Source organism: Tetrahymena thermophila (genome assembly GCF_000189635.1).
Source record: "Tetrahymena thermophila SB210 genomic scaffold scf_8254811, whole genome shotgun sequence".
In the NCBI taxonomy this organism is placed as follows: Eukaryota; Ciliophora; class Oligohymenophorea; order Hymenostomatida; family Tetrahymenidae; genus Tetrahymena; species Tetrahymena thermophila.
This window is the reverse complement of record NW_002476567.1, coordinates 355016-379263: the sequence shown is the minus strand read 5'-3', so window position 1 is coordinate 379263 and position 24248 is coordinate 355016. Positions and strand designations below refer to the sequence as shown.

At 23.0% G+C, this 24248-nt stretch overlaps 5 protein-coding genes across 5 annotated transcripts; 1 reads left to right on the top strand and 4 right to left on the bottom strand. All coding sequences in view use genetic code 6, as the record gives it.

Annotated features, from left to right (window-relative positions):
• Positions 1–395: 395 nt before the first annotated feature.
• Positions 396–762, bottom strand: TTHERM_000069289 (hypothetical protein; the record flags this gene model as incomplete). The annotated part of the gene is made up of 2 exons (XM_012795551.1): positions 396–572; positions 622–762. 2 exons carry the CDS (start codon positions 760–762, stop codon positions 396–398), a joined length of 318 nt encoding a protein of 105 aa, XP_012651005.1.
• A 2119-nt stretch (positions 763–2881) lies between these two features.
• TTHERM_00069300 (plasma-membrane choline transporter) lies at positions 2882–5487 on the top strand (the record flags this gene model as incomplete). Its single annotated transcript, XM_001007768.3, has 8 exons — positions 2882–3098; positions 3337–3570; positions 3626–3923; positions 3982–4144; positions 4281–4550; positions 4611–4904; positions 5030–5251; positions 5311–5487. 8 exons carry the CDS (start codon positions 2882–2884, stop codon positions 5485–5487), a joined length of 1875 nt encoding a protein of 624 aa, XP_001007768.2.
• Positions 5488–6410: 923 nt separating this feature from the next.
• TTHERM_00069310 (hypothetical protein) lies at positions 6411–7557 on the bottom strand (the record flags this gene model as incomplete). Its single annotated transcript, XM_001007769.3, has 3 exons — positions 7346–7557; positions 6828–7263; positions 6411–6728 (listed from the first exon to the last, which is right to left on the bottom strand). The coding sequence occupies exons 1-3, from the start codon at positions 7441–7443 to the stop codon at positions 6411–6413; spliced, it is 852 nt and encodes a 283-aa protein (XP_001007769.1). The 5' UTR covers positions 7444–7557.
• Positions 7558–9512: 1955 nt separating this feature from the next.
• TTHERM_00069320 (3',5'-cyclic-nucleotide phosphodiesterase) lies at positions 9513–12474 on the bottom strand (the record flags this gene model as incomplete). The annotated part of the gene is made up of 5 exons (XM_001007770.3): positions 9513–9758; positions 9872–10201; positions 10922–11100; positions 11793–12059; positions 12432–12474. 5 exons carry the CDS (start codon positions 12472–12474, stop codon positions 9513–9515), a joined length of 1065 nt encoding a protein of 354 aa, XP_001007770.1.
• A 2073-nt stretch (positions 12475–14547) lies between these two features.
• TTHERM_00069330 (dopey, amine-terminal domain protein) lies at positions 14548–24200 on the bottom strand (the record flags this gene model as incomplete). Its single annotated transcript, XM_001007771.2, has 15 exons — positions 14548–14745; positions 15059–15333; positions 16075–16384; positions 16514–16706; positions 16816–16913; positions 16990–20466; positions 20520–20952; positions 21080–21898; positions 21958–22241; positions 22351–22841; positions 22904–22981; positions 23106–23375; positions 23425–23596; positions 23745–24094; positions 24173–24200. The coding sequence occupies 15 exons, from the start codon at positions 24198–24200 to the stop codon at positions 14548–14550; spliced, it is 7476 nt and encodes a 2491-aa protein (XP_001007771.2).
• Positions 24201–24248: the final 48 nt, after the last annotated feature.

Genomic DNA, 24248 nt, shown 5'->3' with positions numbered 1-24248 from the left:
TATTGTTGATAAAAAAATTCTAATAACTTTTAATGATAAATTATATTATAGATTTTAAAAATAATTTCATAATATAAATGCTAACAAATATAACAAAAATAACGATTCTAATATTTTTAAAATTATGAAATTTAAAAATTTTAATTGAAAAATGTTGAATGAAAGCTTTTTGTTTTAATTTAAAGTAATTAATATCAAATCCTCAAAATATGAGAAATAACCTAATAATTATTTTTAGTCATATGAATATATAATAGTTATTCTCCTTATAATTAATTATTTTTAAATATAATATATTTTATTATAACAATTAAAATTTTAATTAAATTTAACTAGAGTACAATAAACACTTTATATTAAAACATTCTTTTAAATTTTCTGCCTATATATATCTATCAACCTAATTTAGGAATATGCTTGTTTTGGTCTTAAATTACAGAATTAAAAAATAACCTAACTGTTTCAATAAGCTAAGCATCTTTAAAAGATTTATCAAAAAATAACTTAAGAATGGATTTTATATCTTATATGAAATCTATATCGGACTCATATAATTGATTTTTTAGCTTTTCCTATTAATAAAAAACACTTTTACATCTTTGAAATTATAAATTTTAATACATCAATTTTAGCAAAATTAATTGGGTCATCGTCATCGTAGTCCACATTTAATTCTGTAAAGGCATAAGTGTTTATAAAGGCGTAATAATGCTATGCTAAAATTGATAATTATTCCCTATTGCTTATCTTATTGAGACTCATTTGCTTAAACCTATAATTTTTTATCTTATCTTCTACAAAATCAATACAAAAATTTACACATCTAGAAGTCAAATAAATATATTAAATTGAATATTTTTGATAAGCCTTCACATAAATAAAAGTGAAATACTTATTGAAATTAAAAAGAATAAATTTCTTTATTCCAAAAAGCCAAAAATGTAAGCAATTTTATCAGTATATTTTAAAAAAATAGAATCATAAAATCCTCTTTAAAAAAGAATAGTTCTACTATAATAAATTATTTAATTTAAACAAATAATTATCCTAATAAAAAGACATATTTAATATTAACTTGATATATATTTTTTATTATTTTACCTCCAAATAAACTTTTTTTAATATTATAATAATCGATTCCAATAACAATATAGAAAAGCAATTTTTGGAAATTTTATTTTTTTTAAGCACAAAATTTTTCAAAATCAATGAGATGTTATGGCAGAAAAGTTAACCTAATTAATTTGTTTAAATTATTTAATAAATGATAAGAAAATTAATAGGCAAACTAAATATTTAGTTTTTCCTCACTCTATCACCAAATAAATAATTTGCAATCTAAGGAAACAAGTATTATTTACAAACTTCTATTAAAAATTAAGCAGTTTACTATTACAAAAATATTTTTGTTAGTTCCTTTGATTATTTTATTTATGGCAAAGAAAATACTGTACTACCTCCAAAATTTATCTAAAATATTCTATTTTTTATTATTTTTTAGATTATTTGTAGGATTAGTAAACGAATTAAATACCTTATTTAATTTTCATAGAGAAAATTGAGTTTCTCTGGTAAATGGTTAGTTAATTTTTTTATTTTATGTCATATTGTATTCCGTTTGCTTACAACAATACCAATTTTTAAAAAAATTCCTCTTACATAAAATACTTTTAAACTAGTATTTTAAAATTTTAAGAGTCAAAGAAATCATTTTTTTATTCAATAAAGCAAGAAAAAAACTAAACATTTTTAAAATTTAGCAATGTTTGAAATTATATTTAACAAAAATTATATTATAACCATCCAATTTTATATTAAAGTATTTTGAAAATACTTAAGTTACCACTATTATGATTGATTGAAGAAATTTGATGCAATTCATTTATTTTAAAATCATTCAATAATCTATTTATTTTTAATAAAATAAATAGTCTATAATTATTTATTTTAAAAAATTTTAAATAAATAAAAAGGATCAGTAACTGTAATCTTTTATTTAATTATCTATTTTAAAAAATGTTATGATAATACTAAATTCAGGCAAAATAATAGTATATCATAACGCAAAACAAAAAGATAAAAAACATTTCATAATTCGAGAGTGAAATTTATCTGTTCTCGAAATTCAAAATAATTCAGCTCATCTAATATATATTTTATGAGTTATTGCTAATTCTTGTAAAAGAATCAATTTGAATAGCAAATATAGGTAACTTGAATAGAACAAAAGAAATAATTGTCTATTGTTTTTCTTTTAATCTAACAAATATTTGCTACTATAAGCGTTAATTAATAAAAATAAGTTATAGACTATTGATTTATATTCTGGCAAAAAATGCACTAATTTATTAACAAGTAAAAAAAAAATTTAAAAACGCAAGTAAAATATGCTTATACTCAAACGATTATTTGAAAGCATTCTAGTTGTTCTATTTCGAGTGATTATTTATTTTGATAATAGTAAATAAATTACCAATTTAAATAGAGCAAGCTAACAAACAAACAAATTAATTAAAACTTAATATTTTTAATACAAACAATCATAACTCTTATTCTTAGTTTAATCTTTCGCTTATTTCGAAGTTCTTTATAAATTGAAATTATTAAAAAATTTTCTTATATTAAAAAAGTAAACAAAAGTAAAAATAAAAACTCTTCTCCAAAACAATCTTTAGCAATCGATCAATCAATCATCAATCCTATTTGTTTGGCTTTATTGAAAGATAAAAAGCATATTAAAAACATAGAAGGCTAAAAGTTAAAAAAACTCTCTTTATCGCTTATTTAATTGTAAGAGACTTACCTACCTTTAAAAAGCGCAGCAAAATAATTTAAATTCTACCAAATTTTACAATTAAATAAAGCATTTGATTGAATTAAAATGAGTAACCAAGTAGTTAAAGTACATCCTCAGTAATTAAATGCTACTGATTAAGTTGATCAGGAGCTAATGAATGGACCAATCAACAAAAGAGAATGCAGAGATATTTTATGCTGCCTTATGTTTATTGCAGCATGTGTTTCTTGTGTATATTTCTTCGCCTTTGGTCTTGCAAATGGATAACCTGACCGTCTATTCTCTGTCTATGATATGGCAGGTAAATTATACATAATAATAGCCTACACTTATAAAAAAATAAAAGAATTAATAAATCTAAAATCATTATTTATTTTAAAAATGATAAAGAAACCTTTAAAAAAAAAAAATTTTCTATCATATTAGATAACTTATTAATTAAAGTTTTATAATTGGCTTTAAAAAATAAAAGCTTTATTTTTATCTAATAAAAAAGTAAATAACTACCTATTTTATTTAACTAATTTTTATATAAAAAGGTAACCCGTGTGGATTGGGTTCATAATCAAGTCGCCCCTATCTTTTCTTATACACACCTTTTACTGGATACACAAGTCATTCAACTTGTGTAGCATCTTGCCCATAATCTTAAACTGATTCTACCCTTGATTGCGATACTACAGCTATGACTAGTGGTTCTTGTAGCTAGAGTAATTGTGCTCAAATTAATTCGCTTGGTGCAAATTCAGTTTGCTACTATTAAACAACAGTTTGTAAAAATTTTTTATTGTTTGTAAAATTTTTTTTAACTTAAAATTTTAATAAAAGTCTTAAAGAAAATTTGTTTTCCTTCAGCCTCAGCTTTATCAAGTTTTAGTAGTGACTCTGCTTCTCAAATCTAATCATTGATAAATTCTAGCACCTTAACCCAATGGATTAATGATGTTACCAATGCGAAAAATGTGATTGCAGGTTCTGTAGGTATTGCCTTTGGTATTGGTTTAGTCTATATGATTTTCCTCAGATTCTTTGCAGGATTAATAGTATGGATTGCTATTGCAGCTTATTTTGCAGGAGTAATTGTTCTTGGTTACCTCAGCTATAAGAAATCTACTGACATTAAAGAGTAATTCGTTATTTAAAACTATCTCTAATAAAAAAAACGTTATCTTTTTAAAAAACAGCTATTTAAATGCTAATAATTAAGTAGAGAGCGGAAACAACACCAAAGATAATATGAATAGTTATAAATACCTAGCATATATTCTATGGGCATTTGCAGGTTTGAGTCTTGTTGGATTACTTTGCATGTATACCAAAATTAGATAAGCTATTGCTATTATCAAAGTAAATATTAATTACAAAATTTATTTACTCTTAATTTTAATCATTTTAAAATAATAAATAAGTTAGTTAGTTTATTAAAAAAATAAATTAATTGTTGTATTAAATAATATATAAACCTTTTTAAATTTAAATAAAGACCACTTCTTCTTATGTTGCAGAAGTTTGGACTGCAATGCTCGTTCCCCCTATTTTTACTTGTTTAGTTGCTGGTTGGTGGTTAATGTGGTTAGTCGGTTATGTCTATCTTTATGCAATTGACTCTTCAGGATAAATATAGAAATCTAGCTCTTCCATGTTTGCTACTGTTAACCACTCTTAGTTCGTGACAAGACTTCTTTGGTCTTATCTTTTTATAGGTCTTTGGGTTAATGCATTTATACAATCACTGTGCCAGTTCATTTTAGCTGTAAATATACTTTTTGTCTTTATTAAAAGCATTTTTAATATATTTTATTATTTAAAAAAGAGTTCTGCATGTATATGGTACTTCAGTCATGGTGAATCTGGATAAAAGCATGCACCTATTAGAACATCTGTATATAGAGCTTTCAGATATCACTTAGGTTCAATTGCTTTTGGAGCTCTTCTACTTGCTATTGTTTAATTTATCAGAGTTATTCTTGCTTATATGGAATAACAAATTAAAAGGGCTGGTGGAAGTAATAACAAGCTTACTATGTGCATACTCAAATGCATGTCTTGCTATATGGCCTGTTTTGAAAGATTCATTAAATTCCTCAATAAAAATGCCTTCATCCAAGTATTAAATTGCCTAGTTTTTAAGAAAAATTAAACTATTGAAAGAAAAATTATAATTAATTTTAAGCATTTTTTATTATTTTATTCTGAATTATTTTTTAATACTTTAAATATTTATAAATATAGATTGCCTTGAAGGGATCAAACTTCTGCGTTGCTGCTAAGAATGCTATGGAAATTATTTGGTCAAATGCTGCAAGATTTGCTCTTGTGAATGGTATAGGAGGAGCTTTCATTTTCTTAGGAAAAATTTTCATTACTTGTGCCACTGTGTTTATTTCTTACATAATACTTACTAAGGAATCTCCCTATAAGGATAATATTGATAATTATGTCTTACCTTGCATAGTAAACAAACAATTTTTTTATTAAATTTTTATTCAATAATTTTTAAATGAATTAATTAGATTATCTTTTTCATAGCCTATGCTATAAGTGTCTGCTTTATGTGTGTCTATGGTATGGGAATGTCTGCTATTTTAGTTTGCTTCTTGTGGGATGAAAAAATGTTCTAAAAGGCTACTCCTCCTCACTGTCCCCCTCTTTTGCAAGAATTCTTTGATAAAGAAGAGACCAAAAATTGATACTCTTTGTTAGTTTAATTTATTTAGCATCAGCAACTAACTAACTAGCCAGCAGGTAATTCTATCCATTCAGGCAAGGGATAGTTTTAAGATTTTCTAATTTCTAAAAAATAATTTATTTATTTGACTAAAATACACAAATATTATATAAATATTATAAACCTGTATTGTTTATTATTAATTATTAATATCATTATATTATTACTACATTCCATATTTGTTTTAGTTTAACTTTTACTTCAATAACTATTCTTAAAGATTAATAAAATTTACTTGCTTACATGTTTAAATATGGCCTTTTAATTTATTTTAATAAAGAGCTAGAAAGAACATAGTAAATTGTAGTATTTTAAGTTAAAACAATTTTTTGTTAGAAATTAAATTTTTTATTATGTCTATCATAATATCTAATAGATTAAGACTATTTACTGAAAACCAACTTATGAAATTTTTAAAAGGTCAACTATAGATAAAATTTTAATTAAAAATTTTTTCTAGATTACCTTAATTATAGAAATTACAAAATATAATAATATTTTTTTAATAAAGATAAATTATTTTTTAATTTGATTAAAATTTTTTTAAAGTGAATTAATTGATTATCTTTTCTATATTTCTTTAAATAATACTCAAATAATAAAACATAATCCAAAATTCATTATTAAATAAAATTATAATTAAAAATTCGTACAAATTAATACGAAATAATATAAATTTATTTTATTACTAAAATTAAAGGAGGATATTGATATTGTAATTTAAATTATAAATAAAGGTTTTATTATATGTTAAATAATTAACTTATTTTAATATTATTCTTTCTTTCAATTAACTGAATTTTATTTTTACTTTTAATCTCATTTGAGATATTTTCTCTTAGATTAATTACTACATTTATCTATAGATTTTTTTACTTTTATTTATCAGTCGTCCATAAAGTTTTTGTTACCCTGATTCTATTCAGCCTATCCATAGACTCCAAAAGTTTCAATTTACATCCATTCTCCCTTACTATTAGCATCAGTATCCACATAAAGAATGGGAGGTGTAGAATAACAAGTTTTAGAAACATATTCATTAGTTTTGATACTGCTCAAAATACTTCTCATATGCTTGTTCAAGATATTATCCTTCATTTATTTATTTTAGAACGTTTATTGTTATCTATAATTAATCATATTTGTTTCAGGTTCATCTTATAGCTCATATTCACTATCGTGTTTTGATTTTTCTTACTTTTGCTATTATTATTTTAAAAAATAAAATAAAATTATTTATCTATTTCTTATGAAATTTAGTGCTGATAATAATATGTAATCTTAAATTAGATATGAATTTACCTAAATTGGCTCTACATTAACTGTCTATTTATCTACTTTACTCATACGCATTTGTTAAATAGATAGGGTTTAGCTGACTCCTTTAAGAGAGTTAGGATCTACATTTTCTTACTCTTTCTTTTTAATCTAAACAGAAATATCTTCTTCTTTCACTGTTATAGTGTTAACTTTTTTAATGATGCTATTATCTTATTTTGAAGAATTTTATTCTTTCAACACAATGTTTTATTGCTAAATATTCATATTTTAAGCCTATTAATCTAAATATTTATTTTCGACATTATTTTAATTTTGTTGAGGAGTAGGTGTAGAGTTATTATTTTATTGGACTTATATTCCATTTTATGCATTACCATTTGGTAAATCTACCCTTTGTTTATTTTCAGTATTTATAGTTGTCTTATTTTCTTCATTATTATTCTTATTTGGATCAGCCCTTTTTGTATAAGATATAAGTTAAAAAAATTATTTGAGAGTTAATCAAAAGTTGTGATTGAAAATATAAAGTTTATTATTACAATTTAATAGGTGTTTGCTAGATTGGGGCTTAAGCGCCATTTTGTTTATCGGCAATTTACTTTTTCTAATTAGGTTACTTTGTTGTGCAACAACCCATTTTTTATTTGCTTAATGATTTTTTTACGATTTTAACTTTTTTTTTTTTGCTTGAGCTATTTGCTTACTTGATTTTCTTAATTTTTTTACTGCCTTAAAAATTATTATAAAATATCTTTTGATTGAATGTAAAATCTAATAATTATTGTGTTAAAAGTCATGATAGAAATTTAAAAATCATCTATTTTAGTTAATTTTTTAACTTAATTCATGAAAGTAAAATAATAAAATAGCCTTGAGAGCTAATTTTTACAATAAAAAATTTATAATTTCCTCATATTGTTAAATTGAATTTGAAATTAATTGATTTTGACTACATTAAAAAATATTCTAATATAAAATACTATCTATCTGTGTATGATATAAACCAATTAGAAAATTTAAAAACTATTTATAAAATATGTAACAATATTATGTTAACATGAATTAAGTGAGTACCTGACCTCATTCCTGAATAATTTAATATTTATAAAGCAACTAAATTAATCATACCTTTATTAAACTTATTAAATTATTTTTTAGAGATGAAATTTGTAGACTTTAGTAATATATTAAACTATTTGCTTATATTTTTTGTTTACTTTCTTCTCATAATATTTGACGAAAATAAAACTTATATATATATTTTATAAATCAAACATATTTAAAAGACAAAACTCTACCTAAACTAAAGTAAAATTAAGTGACAATTAGAAATTTAAATAATTGAAAATTTAATCTATTATTTAAATTATGTTCTTAATTATTCTCTAAGGTTAAATAATTATTACTTTTAAAGATCAAATAATATATTAATAAATAAATTCAAAAATATTATTTTATTTTATTTCTTTATTTGTTCTTATTTCTTCATATTTATTTAACTTAATAAAAAATGAAAAAAACATTAACCTTAATAATTCCACACCCCATTAATACAATTTTTATGTGATAAAACCTAAATTTTGTGGTAATTTTAGTTATTAGAATCTAATTTTGAGGTTGAGCTAGTTACTTTGCTTAATAAATTTCGAAGTCTATTTGCCAATTTTTATTAAATTTAATGATATTAATTTCATAAATAACCAAATTATAAATTATTAAATAAATGGTAATAGGTAGGTGGCATTGAATCTTATTGTTAAAAAAAAATTTAATACTATTAAACTATATTTATATACTGAATGAATTCAATCTGATGCTCTTTTTGAGTGTTGTGGATAATATAAAAATTATTTATAAAATAAATAAAAAATTATTATTTTAAAAATTACAAATATTTAATTAATTTATGAGCTAAAAAAATTAAGTTATTAATAAAAAATTATGCTTTTATTTTACAATTTTTAGAATTTGAAATTGTATAAAATATAATATAAAATAATAAGAAATGATTGAGATGAATTGATATAATAATAAAGAAATACCACTTATAGGAAAAAATATATTATTTAATAAATATGAATTTTCATAATCAAACTGTTCAAAATTTTGTTAATATACTTGTTGTTGTTGATTGCATGATTTGCTTTTTATTTATTGATTAACAAATAGCTTTCTTTTCATATTTTAGACTATAGCCTTATTTGAAAAATTACATTCTTTTTGGCAAAAAGATGTTTTAACTTTGAGTCGAATATATACACCGTTTATAAAGGTTTATTATACAATTAGCTTAAAGGAAATAATAGGCGTTTATATTCTTCAAAGAAAGATACTTAAGTTAGAGTTAGTAAGTTATTTGTTGAATTTTTGGTGGTTTATTGGTTGATTTGTTGGTTTGTATGTATGTATGTTTGTTTGTTGTTTGTTACTTACATTTCAATTAAAGAGTTATTTTATTATTGTTATTATTTAATGAGATGTTGAATCATAAAATGAGAATAATAAATATTTTAAGCTTATTTTATTAGCTACATAATAAATCAATAATTAGTGCGGCTAGTCATTATATTTTAGTATTTATTTATATATAATTATATGTGATAAGTAAAGTTTAAATAAAAAATCAGTAGTTTATAGTTGGTAAAATTTAAATTAAATTTGTCAAACTACTGATTATTTATTTATTTAACATTACTAATATTCTGTTCAGCTTTTTACTTCTGCTATTTTTTATTCTTCTTATTCTTTCTCTTATTTCCAATTTTAGATATTTTATTCAATATTTTTGGAAACTTGCTACAGTTTACCTTGACCAAATTATTCAATTTAAACCCAAAATGGCTTAATGAAAAAGTTAATAAATCCAATTTCGTTAGTTGCTAAAGTCAAATACTTATCTAAATCTTTATAAAAAGGTGTAACTGGTAAGTTGTTTTATTGTTCTAATTCAAGCTTTTATATTTAAAATAATTTTTTTAAATATGGGAAAACTATGCAAAAAATGCAAAAGAATTTGTTTTTTATCTAAAGAAAGTTTAATATGAATGTGAGAAATATAAACTAACCTGTGCTGTGAATTCTTTTGCAATTCTTAAAGACCACTCTTTTGAAATTGAAAAATCTCTTGTAGGTGCACCAATATCTGCTGCATGAACAAGAGCCCCACATAAGTTTATTTTCTATTGTTCTGTTATCGCTAAGTCTTCTTTTAGTAAAGAAGGTAAGTTTTCCTTGAATTCATTCATAATTTAGTTATGCTTTGACATATCAGTAGCTAATATGTTATGCTAAATATACTTCTTCATAATGACTAACTAGTCTTGAGGAATGCTATCAAACAATCCACATTAATCAGCTATTTATATTGTTTACGCATAGTGATGTTTTTCTAAAGGCTATAATATAAATTTAAATAATAAATTACATAAAATACTTTATTAAATATTGATTTTTAAATAAAAATCTACATTTAAATTTTAAAACTTAGTATAATAAGGAAATGTAAAAAGTGTTTATCATTTACTTCTTTAAATAGCAAAATATATCCTTATTTAAATGTTGAAGTGCATGAACAATTTAAATTGGAAAGTTTTTGAATCAATATAGATTTTTATAATTTTTTCTTGAAATTAACTCAGACTTATAAATTTTATTCAGTCAGTATTTTATTAAAATTTTTCAGCTAATCTAATTGTTAGATTCATTGAAAAATAGAAATTAATTGGAGTAGAAAAATGTTTGGCTTTAATTTAAAATCATTAGATTTCTGATAGGTTTTCTTAAATTTCAAAACAATCAACTTGAAAATTAAATCTGTTAAAATAATTTATCCCATATTTTATTTTGCCTTGGAAGAACAAAGGGCTAAATATAATACCTTATAAATTGAATTTTATGTGGTTCTCAACTAAAAAATGCGTTAGGATAATAATTTGCGTTATTAATATTTTTTATTTTATTTGAAAAAGAGAAGAGAGAATAAATTTGATCTGAGGAAATTTAATTTTCAAGTAAAAAAATTTAATCTTAATTATGCGAATCGTGAATCAAATCTGTGGTTTCAAATTCAAGTTTTTCTTTGAATATAGAAAAATTTAGATAAAGTTAAAATTTACTGATTCATTGCCATATAAAGTAAAGAGCTCAGATTTGCTATTAGTTTCGTAAGCATTGCTGTGTCCTGTGTGATCAACGTCGTGGCACAGTGCTGAAAAGAGCAAAGAAAATTTCTCCAACTAATTTAAATGCTTGTTTGTGATTCCTTGCTTTATAATGTAGTATATTCCATGGGCAACTATATATTTTTATTTAAATAATAAATGCCTTATTTATTTTTTATAAACTAAAACTAAATTGAAAATACTCTTCGTTAAGTTAAGATATAAAATTAAATTTAAAAATTATTTTAAAACAAATAAGTATTTTGCCAAAAATGTATTTTTGTATTTTTTAAAAAATAAATAAATAATTTTGTTAAGGAGGGAGGATCAAGTAGGATTAATTTCATGAGGATTTCAATCTACTTCATGCTTGAATGATTAATTACTTTAAATTTAAATTAATTTGCTTAAATTTAAAAACTTAATCTTACGATCAACTAAATTATCCAATCAATAATCCATACATTCAAATGTATGATATTAATTTTAAAATGCCTTTATAAGTAGAATAGCGAATAAATATGCTTTAAATTAGCTTACAAATTGCTTATTGTTTCATATCTAAAATGTAGATTAGAAAATGAAGAAAATAGGATAAAAACCATTCATGATTTATATTCATTCAAACTGAATAATATTTTAAAAATAAATTAGAAAGATATCTAACTTATTAAGTAATTAACTAATAAGTGGTTAATAACTTTCTCTTATTAGACATGTTAAATAAATAGTGTTTGTTTGATTGATTTGCTCTTGATTTATTTTAAAAATGCTATTTGAATAACGAAGGCTTATCTAATTATCAGCTTTATAAAAATTCAATTACCTGTTATTCCATGGTCAAAATTATGAAATGGATTGCCACGATAGTCATACTTATTACTTAATTAAACTAAGAAGTTCTAAAATTTGTTGGAAGATTATCCTAATATCCCTAAAAGATCTATATCTTTGAACATCAAAATTGCCACTTTAAACTTTTTTTCTATGCAAGGGATAGTTAATATGTTGAAGTTCCAGCTACTAATTTGCTAAATTTCGTTTTGGTTGATCTCCTTTTCTTGCCCATTTTGATCTCCGTTCATTCCGTTATCTATAAAATAGAATAATGTTTGAATTATAAAAAGAGTTAAATTTGTCTAAAAACTATTTCATTTTAAATTTCAGCCCCTGCTTCATAATTCCTTTAAACATTTGCTACATTCAGGTATTTTATTTAATTTGCTAGCCATATTAGAGCTTAAGCTTATGTAAAATTTTAATTTTTAAAAATTATTACATTTCTTTCATTTCTTTCTTTACATACATGGTTTCAATTAATTATTCATCAAACAATTTTAAAAAATAAATTTATTCTCTACAAAAGTAATTATTGACTACTTTAGTTAGCATGTAGTTAGTTATAAGGAAAGAAAGAAGAGGCTTTTGTTATGCATATATATTTAAATTGTAAAAGCTATTTTACGGTGATGACCATTAGTTAATGCGTGATTTTCTTCTGTACTCATGATTAATTTAGTAGTCTTTTTCTTTAATTTATTTTTATATTGCTTTTAAATTAAAGGTGTTATTTATTATTGTTTTTTTGAGATCCTTTATCTCCGTATTTACTTTACTTTTTTTAATTTTTTTTTGATAGTTATTAATTATATTAATTAATAAAATGTAAATTCTTTAACACCAACTGATTAAAAAGAGTTTGTTTTTTTTATTGATTATTTGCTTGATTATATAATTATTTATTTATTTATTTACTTATTTTCTTTTTGCTTTTTTATTTCTTCTGTGTGGCTGCAATAAGTAGATTCAGTTGTATGAAATTAGAAGTAAATGAGAAGATAAATGTACTACTTGACTGATTCGTAAATATATCATTATTATTTTTTCTTTCCTCTATTTTTTTAACATTACTTGCTAAAATTTGTTTTGTAAGTATACCTTCAATTATCTTTTCAGTGGGCTTTTGTAGTTGAACGAAGCAAGGTGTATCTTTATAATTTCTCTCTACCTATTTTTGATTTTTTGCTAGTTTGCTATTTCCCTTAGTTTTAATATCAATCAATTATAACAATATTGTTAGTTTTAATAATTAAAGCCATTAACTGTTCATCTATTTATTACTATCTAATTCCTATAATCCTAATAGCTATTAAAGTTATTAAAGTACATTAATGTAATTATAAAAACTCAAAACTCAAATCCAAAAATTCAGCTAGTCTACTTATTTAGTCAGTAATCAACATTTAATTTGCCTAAACGAGCACTCTATTAAGTTAACTGTCAATTCAGGTAAAATTAGCTATTTATTTATTTTAAAATGCTTTTAAACTTTTTTTATACATGCTCAGTAAGAAAGACTTGGTTGGAATCATATCAAATTTAAATAAAAGATAAATTAATTATCAATTATTATATGCCAATTTCAAAGATTACTTCATTACAAACCTCCTAAATGCTTTTTAAATCTTAAAATTATGCAAAAATAAAATTGAAAGTCCTTTATTCCTTTCTTTCTTTCATTTTTATTATTAATTCTTTCATTTTTTTAAAACCATAAATAAATTTAAAAGTCTTACATATTTACAATAAGTAGAATCTTTATTTATCTATTCACTTTTAGCCTGATAAAATTTTTGTATTTTTAATAAATACAAGTATTTTAATTAGAATTTAAATAATTCCATTCAAAAAATGGTAACTATGAATTCAATAAATGCTTTACTCAAATACTTGATTCTGATAATTTAAAAAAACTATATTTTTCCTTCACCATTATTTATATAAAATTGGTATGGTATACTCATTTCTATAATATTGATATTATGAATTCCAATTATTTTTACTTCTTTAATTTGCATTGGTAAAAATAAGTACTTCTATTCTAATTATGATTTATCCTAATAATTCTTAAGTTACTAATTTGATAATTCTGGTATAATTATTAAAGTACATCTTTTATAATACTAAAAAACATTAAATATTTTGAATAAAAGACTTTAATATTTTATCAAAAACTCAATATTACAAGTTAAGTGTAAATAAATAAATAAAAAATGTTGGCAGATAGGTAATTAATAGATTTTTTAAAATGATAATTAGTTTAATTTTACTTATTTTCAAATAAATATCAAAAACTAAACATTTCTGCAAAAAAGTAAGAATGATTTGTATTATGAAATTAATTTACTTAAAAAACTACAAATATAAATAAAATTATTAGTTATTCTTATATTATCAATCATGAATACATAAATAAACACTCTAATTTTTAGATAATTAGTCATACTCTTAATGGTTAAGCTATTATTTATTATTTTATGTTCGCTCATTAGATTATTCTTGAAAATAATTAATGAACTATGAATTATATAATTAATTTTAATTTTACAAGTTGATTTTGTTTTGATATGAAAAAGATTATTTTATCTTGTGTAAGATATTGCCTTCTTTAGATTATTTTTCTTTTATTTTTCTTTTAATTATCTAAATTTATTTGTGATTCGTTTATTTCTCAGAAGCAATTAACTTTTAATCTTATTAATATAAAATTTTTAATTATTTAGATACTTTTTATTTTGCTTTCATAAATGTTATATTTGATATTATTTTTTGTTTGCACTCTTGTCTTAGCGATAAATATATAAATCGAAATCTATGAAATCACACTCTATTATAGATTCTAATTATTTCAAGTCAACATTCCATCTTTGTTGATTTAAGTTTATTATATACTAACAGAAGAACAATATTTTACTCTATATTTCTTCAATGTCTTCTACCTTTAATTATATTTAATTTTAAAAATTAACAAACAAAAATGATAAATTGTTCCTTCCAAAATAATTCTAGAATTTATTAACATAGTGTATAAAATAAAAAGCTAAATCAATTCTTGGCATTTTCAAAAAGAAAAGCCAATTCGTGAATTTATATTAGCCTTTACTGAAATTTTATGAGATAGAAGTAGAAAGCTAATTTTATATTAGTATAGTATTATTTCTCATAATCTTTTACAAATGTTTTTTTTTAAAGGTATTAAAATTGTACAATTAATGTAAATAAGATATTAAATATTTTTTATAATTTGCTTACATGAGATTAAGTGAATATTATCTTTCTAGATTTTTTCTATACATCAGAGGACACATCATCTTCTAGTAGTTTATTTTGGTAATCTACTTTGTGGAGAGAGGGGAAATAGCTAGTGAGTAGAGGAACTGTGCTAAATGGGGATATTAATTTTTCTTCACTTATAGAAGTATTTTAAGCGATCTAATTAATTTATCCTTTGAATTTATTGTTTGTAGATGGATGCTAACTATTGTTATTAAGCTATCCATCATGAGCTTAGATCTAAATTCCAAAATCTGGTTTTTTAAAAGGTTGAATGTAATTTTAAAAATTAATCAAATTCAAGCAATTACTGATTGATATTTAAATTTAATAATTCTAAAAAATTGACCATCAAATGAAAAAATTCAAATTAATAATAAAAGATGGGTTGAAGTTTCTAGCAAATAAAAATCTAGATTATTTGATATAAATTTGAATCTCAAAAATCGTGTCATTTTGTCTGCTTAAGCAAAAAAGCAATTTTAGTTAAAAATTATTATTTTTAAGATGAAATCTATAAATGTAACAAGAGAAAATATATTGCTTAATTTGTAAACTGGGTATGTAAAGTTTATATATTGCAATTTAAAAATATCTTCTATTTTTTATAATCTTGTTGGTTGGGTTGATTATTTTAGTTTTTGAATTAATATTTAGAATTTAAATAATAAGAAATTAATTAAAAAAAGAAATTGTGCTCAGCGGATGAAATACAGTAATTATTTCAAAATTCAATTTTTAAAAAAATTGAATAAAAGCATTCAAGCTTTGCCTAAATTTTTAAATAAATTTGCTTGATATTGAATTTAAAAATAATTAATGACAATTTCATTTTTGTGATATTTTTAGCAAATCTTTTTCGAAAATTAAAAATGCTAAATTTCTTTTTTATTTATCAAGTTAGTTTGCATTTTATAATTAAAAATTCTAGCTTTTTAAATTGATGATTCATAATAAATAAATAAATTTAAATTTTAAAAAGAAGAATGGCTTACAGTCTAATAAAAACATCCATTGATGTAAATAGAATTCTTCTAGTTAGACATAAGATATTTGCTCAATCAGTTTGAGTGCAGCTAAGACTAAATTTGGATTTATAGGGCTTTAGGAAGTACTAGTTTATTATGATGAAGTGAAGGTACTACCTAAAATTTAATTTGCATATTATGATGAGCTTTACAGTTTATTATTTTTGTCAAAAATTTGAAGCAAAAGAGTTAATAAAATCGGCCAAGTATTTCTAAGCAATTCATTTAATACTCTGGGACTTAGTCTTAATATTAGAATACGTAAGCAGAACAGAACCTAATTTATTATATTTATAAATTAATTTAATTAAAATTTAAAGATTTTTTTAATTAATCAAAAATTAAAAATAAAAAGTTCATTTATAAAATAAAAATTGATTAAGTGAAAGTCTTAAATAATATTTACCAAAATTAATAACTCATGACTTTAATTTTAAATGTTTTTAATTATATCTCCTATGTTTTCCAACAGCAAAGTTAGCTGTTTATGATACTTATCTTAGCGACCACTGTATATTATAAAGCAGATTCTCTAAAATTTTCTTATCTTTAAATTAGTTTCTTCACTCTTACTAAGCAAACTTTAAAAGAAACTTTCACTATTTTTAATAAAAAATTTAGCTAATTATTTAATTTAAAATTTATTTTCTAAAAGTTTTTAAATTTTTTTGTTTTTTATATATTAAAATTTATTTTTTTATTGCTTACCGTTCAAAGAATTCTGTGAAAAGATTTCCACTTTCATCAAGCCAATTAATAATACTTCTCCAGTAGTTTAGGATTCTAATATTGCACTTAAAGAAATCCTATTGAAATAAAAATGTTGTCAAATTTTATATTTGAATATTTGTAAATAATAAAGATTTGTTAAATCAAATTTACATTCGATGTAAATATTTCAAGCAAGTTCTTTCTGAATTCTTTCATAATAAAATCTGGAGATTAAGTGAGAAGTTTGTTGCATAAATCACTTGCACATTCTACTAAAATCAGTTGGTGGCTTGAATTTTTCTTTTCTGAAAAGGCTTTAGTAATTACAGTACCCAGAATGTCTTTTGCAGTTTATAAAATTTTTTATTAACTATCAAAGCAATTCTGAAGGACTTCATAAAGCAAAGATCTCAGAGCTTTATATGATAAGAGACTAATTTTGAAAGAATATTAATCTCTTGTTAAGAGAGGATGAGAATTAGCTGAAGAAGAAGAAAATGAGTAGTTACTACAAAAAGAGCTTCTTCTTTCTTCTAAAGTTAACTCCTCTGTCTAATTTTAATTTGTAGATTGGTTAATTTGGAAAAGATTTTTTTCTATTTCGTAGTAGATAGGGTTCGAGTTTAGTAAATTAGATTCAGTTTGTTGTTAATTTGAAATTTTTTAACCATCACTATTACTGAAACTAATGTTTCCATCAAAGCTATGTAGATCTTGTGTTTAATTCGTATTAAAATTCCTCTAATAATTATCAAATAGTTCGTATATTGTGGGAGAAAAAGGAGCAAAAAGTTCAAAGAATGGTTGTTGTTGTTGTTGTTGTTGTTGTTGTTGTTGTTGTTGTTGTTGTTGTTGTTGTTGTTGTTGTTGTTGTTGTTGTTGTTGTTGTTGTTGTTGTTGTTGTTGTTGTTGTTGTTGTTGTTGTTGTTGTTGTTGTTGTTGTTGTTGTTATGGTTAATCAGCTGCTTGAGATTTTTGAGGTTGCTTGACAGATGAACGTTAAGTAAAATTTCTCTCAGTTGTAGAGTTAAATTGTATTTTCTATATCGAAAAGTTTGCTAAATTTGTCAAATGGATTTTAATAAGCTCATGGAGATCTTGACGGATATTCTTTTCATTTAAAATTTCTTTGGGACTGTATTTCCTAGATGCAGCAAGAACAATATCTAAAACCCATATGCATGTAGTGGGATGCTTAGATGTATTGAAGGTTGATAAAAATGCTACCAATTAGAACCAGAAAGAAGATATTATTTACTGATTCTGTGATGATGTAAGATCTAAATATTAATAAGAAATAAGCTCAAATAAAAAAAATAGAATTTAAGACTCTTGCTATGCTATTTGTGAATTAATTAGAGCTTAATCTTTAGGCATTTACAACCTTTAGATGTAATAGTTTCTAATAGACTGAATTGTTGGAGACTTAGCTAAACTGGTAATTATATAATCTATTTTCACATTCATATAGCTAATGATTTCCAAAATTTTTGTCATTACTTTTTCTTAATTGTCTTAACATACGATATTGTTAGCAGCTTAGTTTATTTAAAATATATTTGCAGATTAACTTCTATCTCTCTAGCTGTAAGGGACAAAGAAAGATGAATCACACTGATGAATCCAAATTTACAAGAAAGCATGAAGGGTTTGTATGGGGAACTATTGGATCAGGGGATAGATTACTGATAGAATTTCAACTTTTATCAAATCCTGAAAGAGGAAATCATTATTTGAATCTGACAGGTAATTTAATATTTTTTATAGCCTTTAATTGTAGCCCTCAAATTAGGAGAAGTTGTAAAATTTAGTACCTTACCTATTAAAAATTAGATTCGAATCTGTATTACTGCTCAAGCTCCAGCAATTCAGGTAAGAAGTAATCAGATTTGGTAATTCCAGCATAATTAAGTTGCATGCTACAGGGTGTTACTTCTCTTTCAAACATTGGAAATTTAATTGAGATAAAGGATCAAGATTAGTTTAAGAAGAACTACTAGATCTTGAATCGGCAGCAGTAGAAGTGGAAGCTGTTGAGTTACTTTAAATGTTTATTGATGGGAGGTACGAGAAACGATCTTGATACTATTAATTCTAAGAGTTATTATTGCTTGAATTAGACATGAGAGCATTACTATTCAGGAATTTTAGCGTTATGATGTCATATAAAGCAGAAGCCATTTTATAATGCTATTATTACTGATTGATAGCTTATGAGATAGATTTAGTTGGAGATTAATTATTTTAAAGAGATACAAATGTCATTCCATTTGAATCCTTAAACTGTAAAAAGTAATTTAATATCGATTTTATAGAGTCACAAATATTTCTAATTTCTTAGCATTTAAATTGAGAAGATAAATTCATTTCTTATTCACTTTTTAAGTAATCATCTTCATCATGATCTTCTTCTTCTTCGTTTCTAATATTTTTTTTTTAATCAGAAATCGATTCTTTATTCTCATCTAATAAACTCTAGTTTGTTTAGCTATTTGCGTTTTATGCAGAGTTTTTTTTGCTTTTATTACTTTAATCATTTTAGGTATTTTTTCCCAAAAACATAGTTCTTTTCTTAGTTGATTTATTTCTAGCATACCCTTTTTAATATTCAAATCCCATATCTGTTTCATATTAACCTCCTTGTTATGCTCTATCTCTTGTAAAATAATTCTCTTTGATGCTATTTTGAATAATAGAAGCAGCAGCACTTTACGATAAATCTGAAATTTCTTCGTTATTTGAAAATTCTCCTTCCTCTGTTAAGTCTGTAGATTGTATAATATCTTACATCCTGACTGATTTAAGGACGGCATAATATTTAACAAAAATAAGAGTTACTATATCTTTTAAATTTTCTTCGCTAAAAGCATCACTTAGAGTCCAAATACCTATAGTTATTACATAAATATACCTACTCCTAACGAAAGGATCTTCTGAAAGTTCAAAACCTTCTAAAAGATTAGAAAAAAATAACTAACTGCCAAACATTTCAATTGCATTTCTAAGACTTTCTTCTGCAATTTTAAATCCTCCTTAAACTGATGAAGTAACCTTTTGATTATTTTGAATTAAGCTATTTTAGTTTTATTATTGCTGTTAAACTTAAGATTAAGATGGTATTTAATCTGCTTAGCTCTTCTTTTTACAAATTTGCTTAAATTTCATTACAATTGATTATATCAAGTTAATTAGCTCAACTTAAATGACTAAATTTTTATTCTAAATCAAAAACTTTAAAGTAATTAGAATTTTTTCTAATGTTAAGTTGAGAATTTTAATTGCTGTAGATTTGTTTTCAGCATATTAAATGAGTTTGTCAAGATATTCGCTGCATAAAGAGTTTATCTATTAATTTTCTAATCTAAATTACTCTTCATGAGCTTATTCTCTCTTTCTTTTGCTATGTTACTTCTATGTTAATTTAGGAGATTCTAAATTATCTCCACTAATTTAATTATTTAATTTGGTATTTTTTAAATTTTCTGCTTATTCATTCCCCTCTTCTTCGTCATCTGAAGAGACAAAGCTCATAGAAAGTGCTTCTTTTCTATTTTCAAGTAAATCTAAAGGTGTTTAACCCTAAATAAATCTTACAGTTATATTGCAAATAACATCCATATAAGTTGCATTTGATAAATCAAATTAGTTCTAAATAAATAAAATAATATGAGTATTTTAAAAGTAAAAAGAATAAATTTTACATAAAATTTAGATGATCTGATTTTATTTGAAAGGTGAGAGCTTATTTTAACAGAAAAAATGTAGCTCACAAAAATATCTTTCAAGATTTCTAAGGTTTATTCAAGCAATTTAATCAAATATAAAATTCTCTAACAATCATAGGATTCTTCATAAATAAACAAATTCGAATACTTATATTATACTCGGCAGTTATGCTAACACTCCAAAAGCTCGATCAAAAACGGATCAAGTACCCTAAATAATAAAGCTGTATTTTCCATCAAAAATGTTTTCACAACATTTCTCAATATTGGATTTTTATTTGATAAGAGATCTAGCATCTAAAATAAACCACAACCCAAATTGCTTGAGCTATTTTTGGTTATGTAATTATTTGTCATTCTATAGAAAGTCATAAATCCTTTCATCGCTGATTATAACTTAAGGCTATTACTGATCATAAAAAATATTATTTAGATAAAAATAGCAGTTTTTATATGAATTTGAATTAATTTTTTATCTTTAATTTAAAAAAAATAAATCAGGTAATTTTTTTAGTTTAGGCATAAAATAAATTTACTTTTGCTTAAAAGAAGATTCAACAACATTTGTAAATAGTTTAGGAAATTTATTCATTAGAATTACAAGATAGTCAATGATTCTCTTTTGTTGATTAGATAATTCAAGGTTGGACCAAAGAATTTTAGTAATTTATGTAATTTTCGAGTCTTCTTCTACAAAACACTATAAAAGATTAAATCTATCTTAATGTTTGCATTTATAAGTGACTATTTCTATAAGGCTGTCTATGCAAAAAAGCTCAATCTTTGGGAAATATTACTTGCTTATTTCTATAATTAAATATATCTTTTTAATCCATTCAGGTGCACTGTCAAATTTTATTTGCCAATTGTAATACCCCAAGTAGAGTTTATGCAGACTTAAAATAATTTTAGAAGATTAGTCAAACATGTTATAAAGACACTCCTCATACCTTTTTTGGGTATTTTCTGCTTAATCTTCTATTTCCTTACGTGACTAATCGCTTAATCTATTCGAAGCTTGCTATTAAAGCTAGTTTTATTAACTTTACTGCTATTAGTTTCCTGAATTTTGTGAATGAAGCTTAGAATCCATAGGATCTATCAATAGCTCAATTTAATTTGTTTTATTTTGCTTTTTTTATAATTTTTCCTCGTTTAAAGTTTCTGTTAAAAGATAACACAACCTTAAATAGTATTTTTCAAATGTCTAAACATAAAATTCATAAGTCTCATCCATCTGAAGCAATTTAATATCACTCCCACTCTTTTCCAATTCTTCTAATATTTTTCTTAAATATTCAGTAAGTTAAAAAATACATCTGAGCAGAATTGAATGCTAATCATCTATTACGTTGCTTTAAAATAATTTAAAAAATTTAAGAGAAAAAAATAAAAATAAAATTATAAAAATTACCTAACTTCATCAGATAGATATGAAATTAGCCTTGATATAAGAGGTTAAATTGTTTTGCTTAATTCTGAAAACTCCATTTCAGAGTGATAAACAAACATTTTAATAAAAGTAAATTCTATCAATTCAAGTGTATAAACTTTTTCATTAAAGTAAAAATCTTTTCTTAATTAATTCTCCAAGTTTTATTTAATTAATTCATCATAATGATCACACAAACTTGAGAAAATAACATCAAAGTAATTATAAACACATTCAAACAATCTCAACGAGCTCTTTTATACTTCCTAATTAATAAAAATTTAAATTTAACTAATTAGAAAAATAATTAAATTAAATAAAATCATTAGATTTTATCAATTGATTAATCTTTAATTAAATTTTAAATCTATTTACTTAATTTTCAAAATGCTATTTTATGTATTTTATCAAATAAAAACTAATAGTTTTGAGAGAGTCTGCAATCATGTGATTGTTTTTCATATAAAATGTTTGAATTATCTTTATTGGAGCATTCAAATCTGAGTGACTGTGATCAAATATATTTATTATAGCATTTTTTATAAAGTAATCATTTACCACTCTGTTATGTTCTCCAATCTAAAAATTACTATTTATATCAGCTTCACCAAAAAGCCACTAATGACATTTCCACACTATAGAATACTCATTTTTTAAAAATAGATATAACACGCATTGTGTTAAAACCAATTTATCAGACTCGCTTAATGAATCTCCTAAGATAGGAAAATAGTTTAAAAGAAAATCTAAACCAAATTTTTTCGTTTAGTTATTTTCATCTTCGAGTGTCTAAACAAGTGCATTTAATATTAAAGCGCTTTTATTTGGAAACCTTGCATTGAAATCGTCTTAGTTTTTAACTTCGTCTATTTTAATTTTAATTTTAAAAAACTAATTCTACTTCAATCAAATTTTCAAAAGAAGTTACTTATATTTTGAAGCATAACCTCTTATTCATTGAATATATGATCTTCTTCTAAATGCTAATCTTCAATATTCCTTACACCTACATTATAAATTTACATTAATCTCTTTTAATTTACAATTTAAATATTAAAAATAAAAATACTATTTTACAAAAAAAAGTTTTTTATTTATATGAACAAGTTAATAAAATTTCAGAAAATTACCTAAATCTAAGTTTCTTTGCTATTCATACACTTTTATAAATGGGGAATAATTTTCTGTAGTTTCCTCAGTTTGTGAGAAAAAAACTTCTTCTTGTGTAAATTAGTTACTTTATTGCAATTTTTTAATTATATGAGGTTCGATATCAATAGAAGCAAGATTTTATTAATCATTTTTTTTAAATAACTTTGACAAGCAAGTATATGCTGCTACTCTCGTCCTTGGTAACCTTAAAATGCTCAGCCATAAAGCCCCGTATAAATATTTCTTACCTTTTTAGTGAATAAATATTTAAAATTTACCAAATTATCATATATTTACCTATCTTAACTTACAATTACTCAAATATCTAAAATGTTTTGCGCTAAATTTCTTCATTATTCTCAACTACACCTGGTAAAATACTAACAATTAATCCGACGGAGCAAGGAATTAAATCCATTTCTAATGGGCAAAAGTGAGTTTCTATTATATCTAAAATATCTGGCTTCAACTTTATTTACAATAAAATTGAGTTTATTTTTTTTCAATGGTATTTAAATCTTAACTATGCTCTTGATGGCATATTTAATAATTGGTTTGTGTAAAAAACGATGTTTATCTAAAAAATTGTATTGCTAAAAATAATTTAAAATATTTACTTGAGCTGATGCACCAGAAAAAAAGGGAAATAACCCTAAGCTAAATATATGGAGATTTTTAGATATGTGTTTTTTTACAGAATCAGGAGAATCATCAATATCATGGATAAGTTTGAGATTATTAAAAATCAATTTATAAACTGTTAAAGTTGATTTATGAGTGCCTACAGGTAAATTATGATTTAGACATTAGCTTAATCTTTTGGCTAAAACTAATTTATCTTCTAAGTATGGAGTAGGATGATCTTTGAAAGCTTGTTCTAGCTTTAAAAGCCAATTATTAACAGATGGCCAATCTGTTATTTTTTAGAAATCCTTTAAGTAGGAAGATAATTTATTCTTGAGAAGCTCTTTTTAAAAAAATATTTAATGGCAAATTAGTCTAAATAATTTTATATTATTGCAACGAAGAAGAAAAAATGAATTACCAGTCTCTTTCTATATGCTTTGCTTCATTTTTATTGGTTTCAAAAAATTTTAATTGTTAAAATTTGCTAGTGCTAT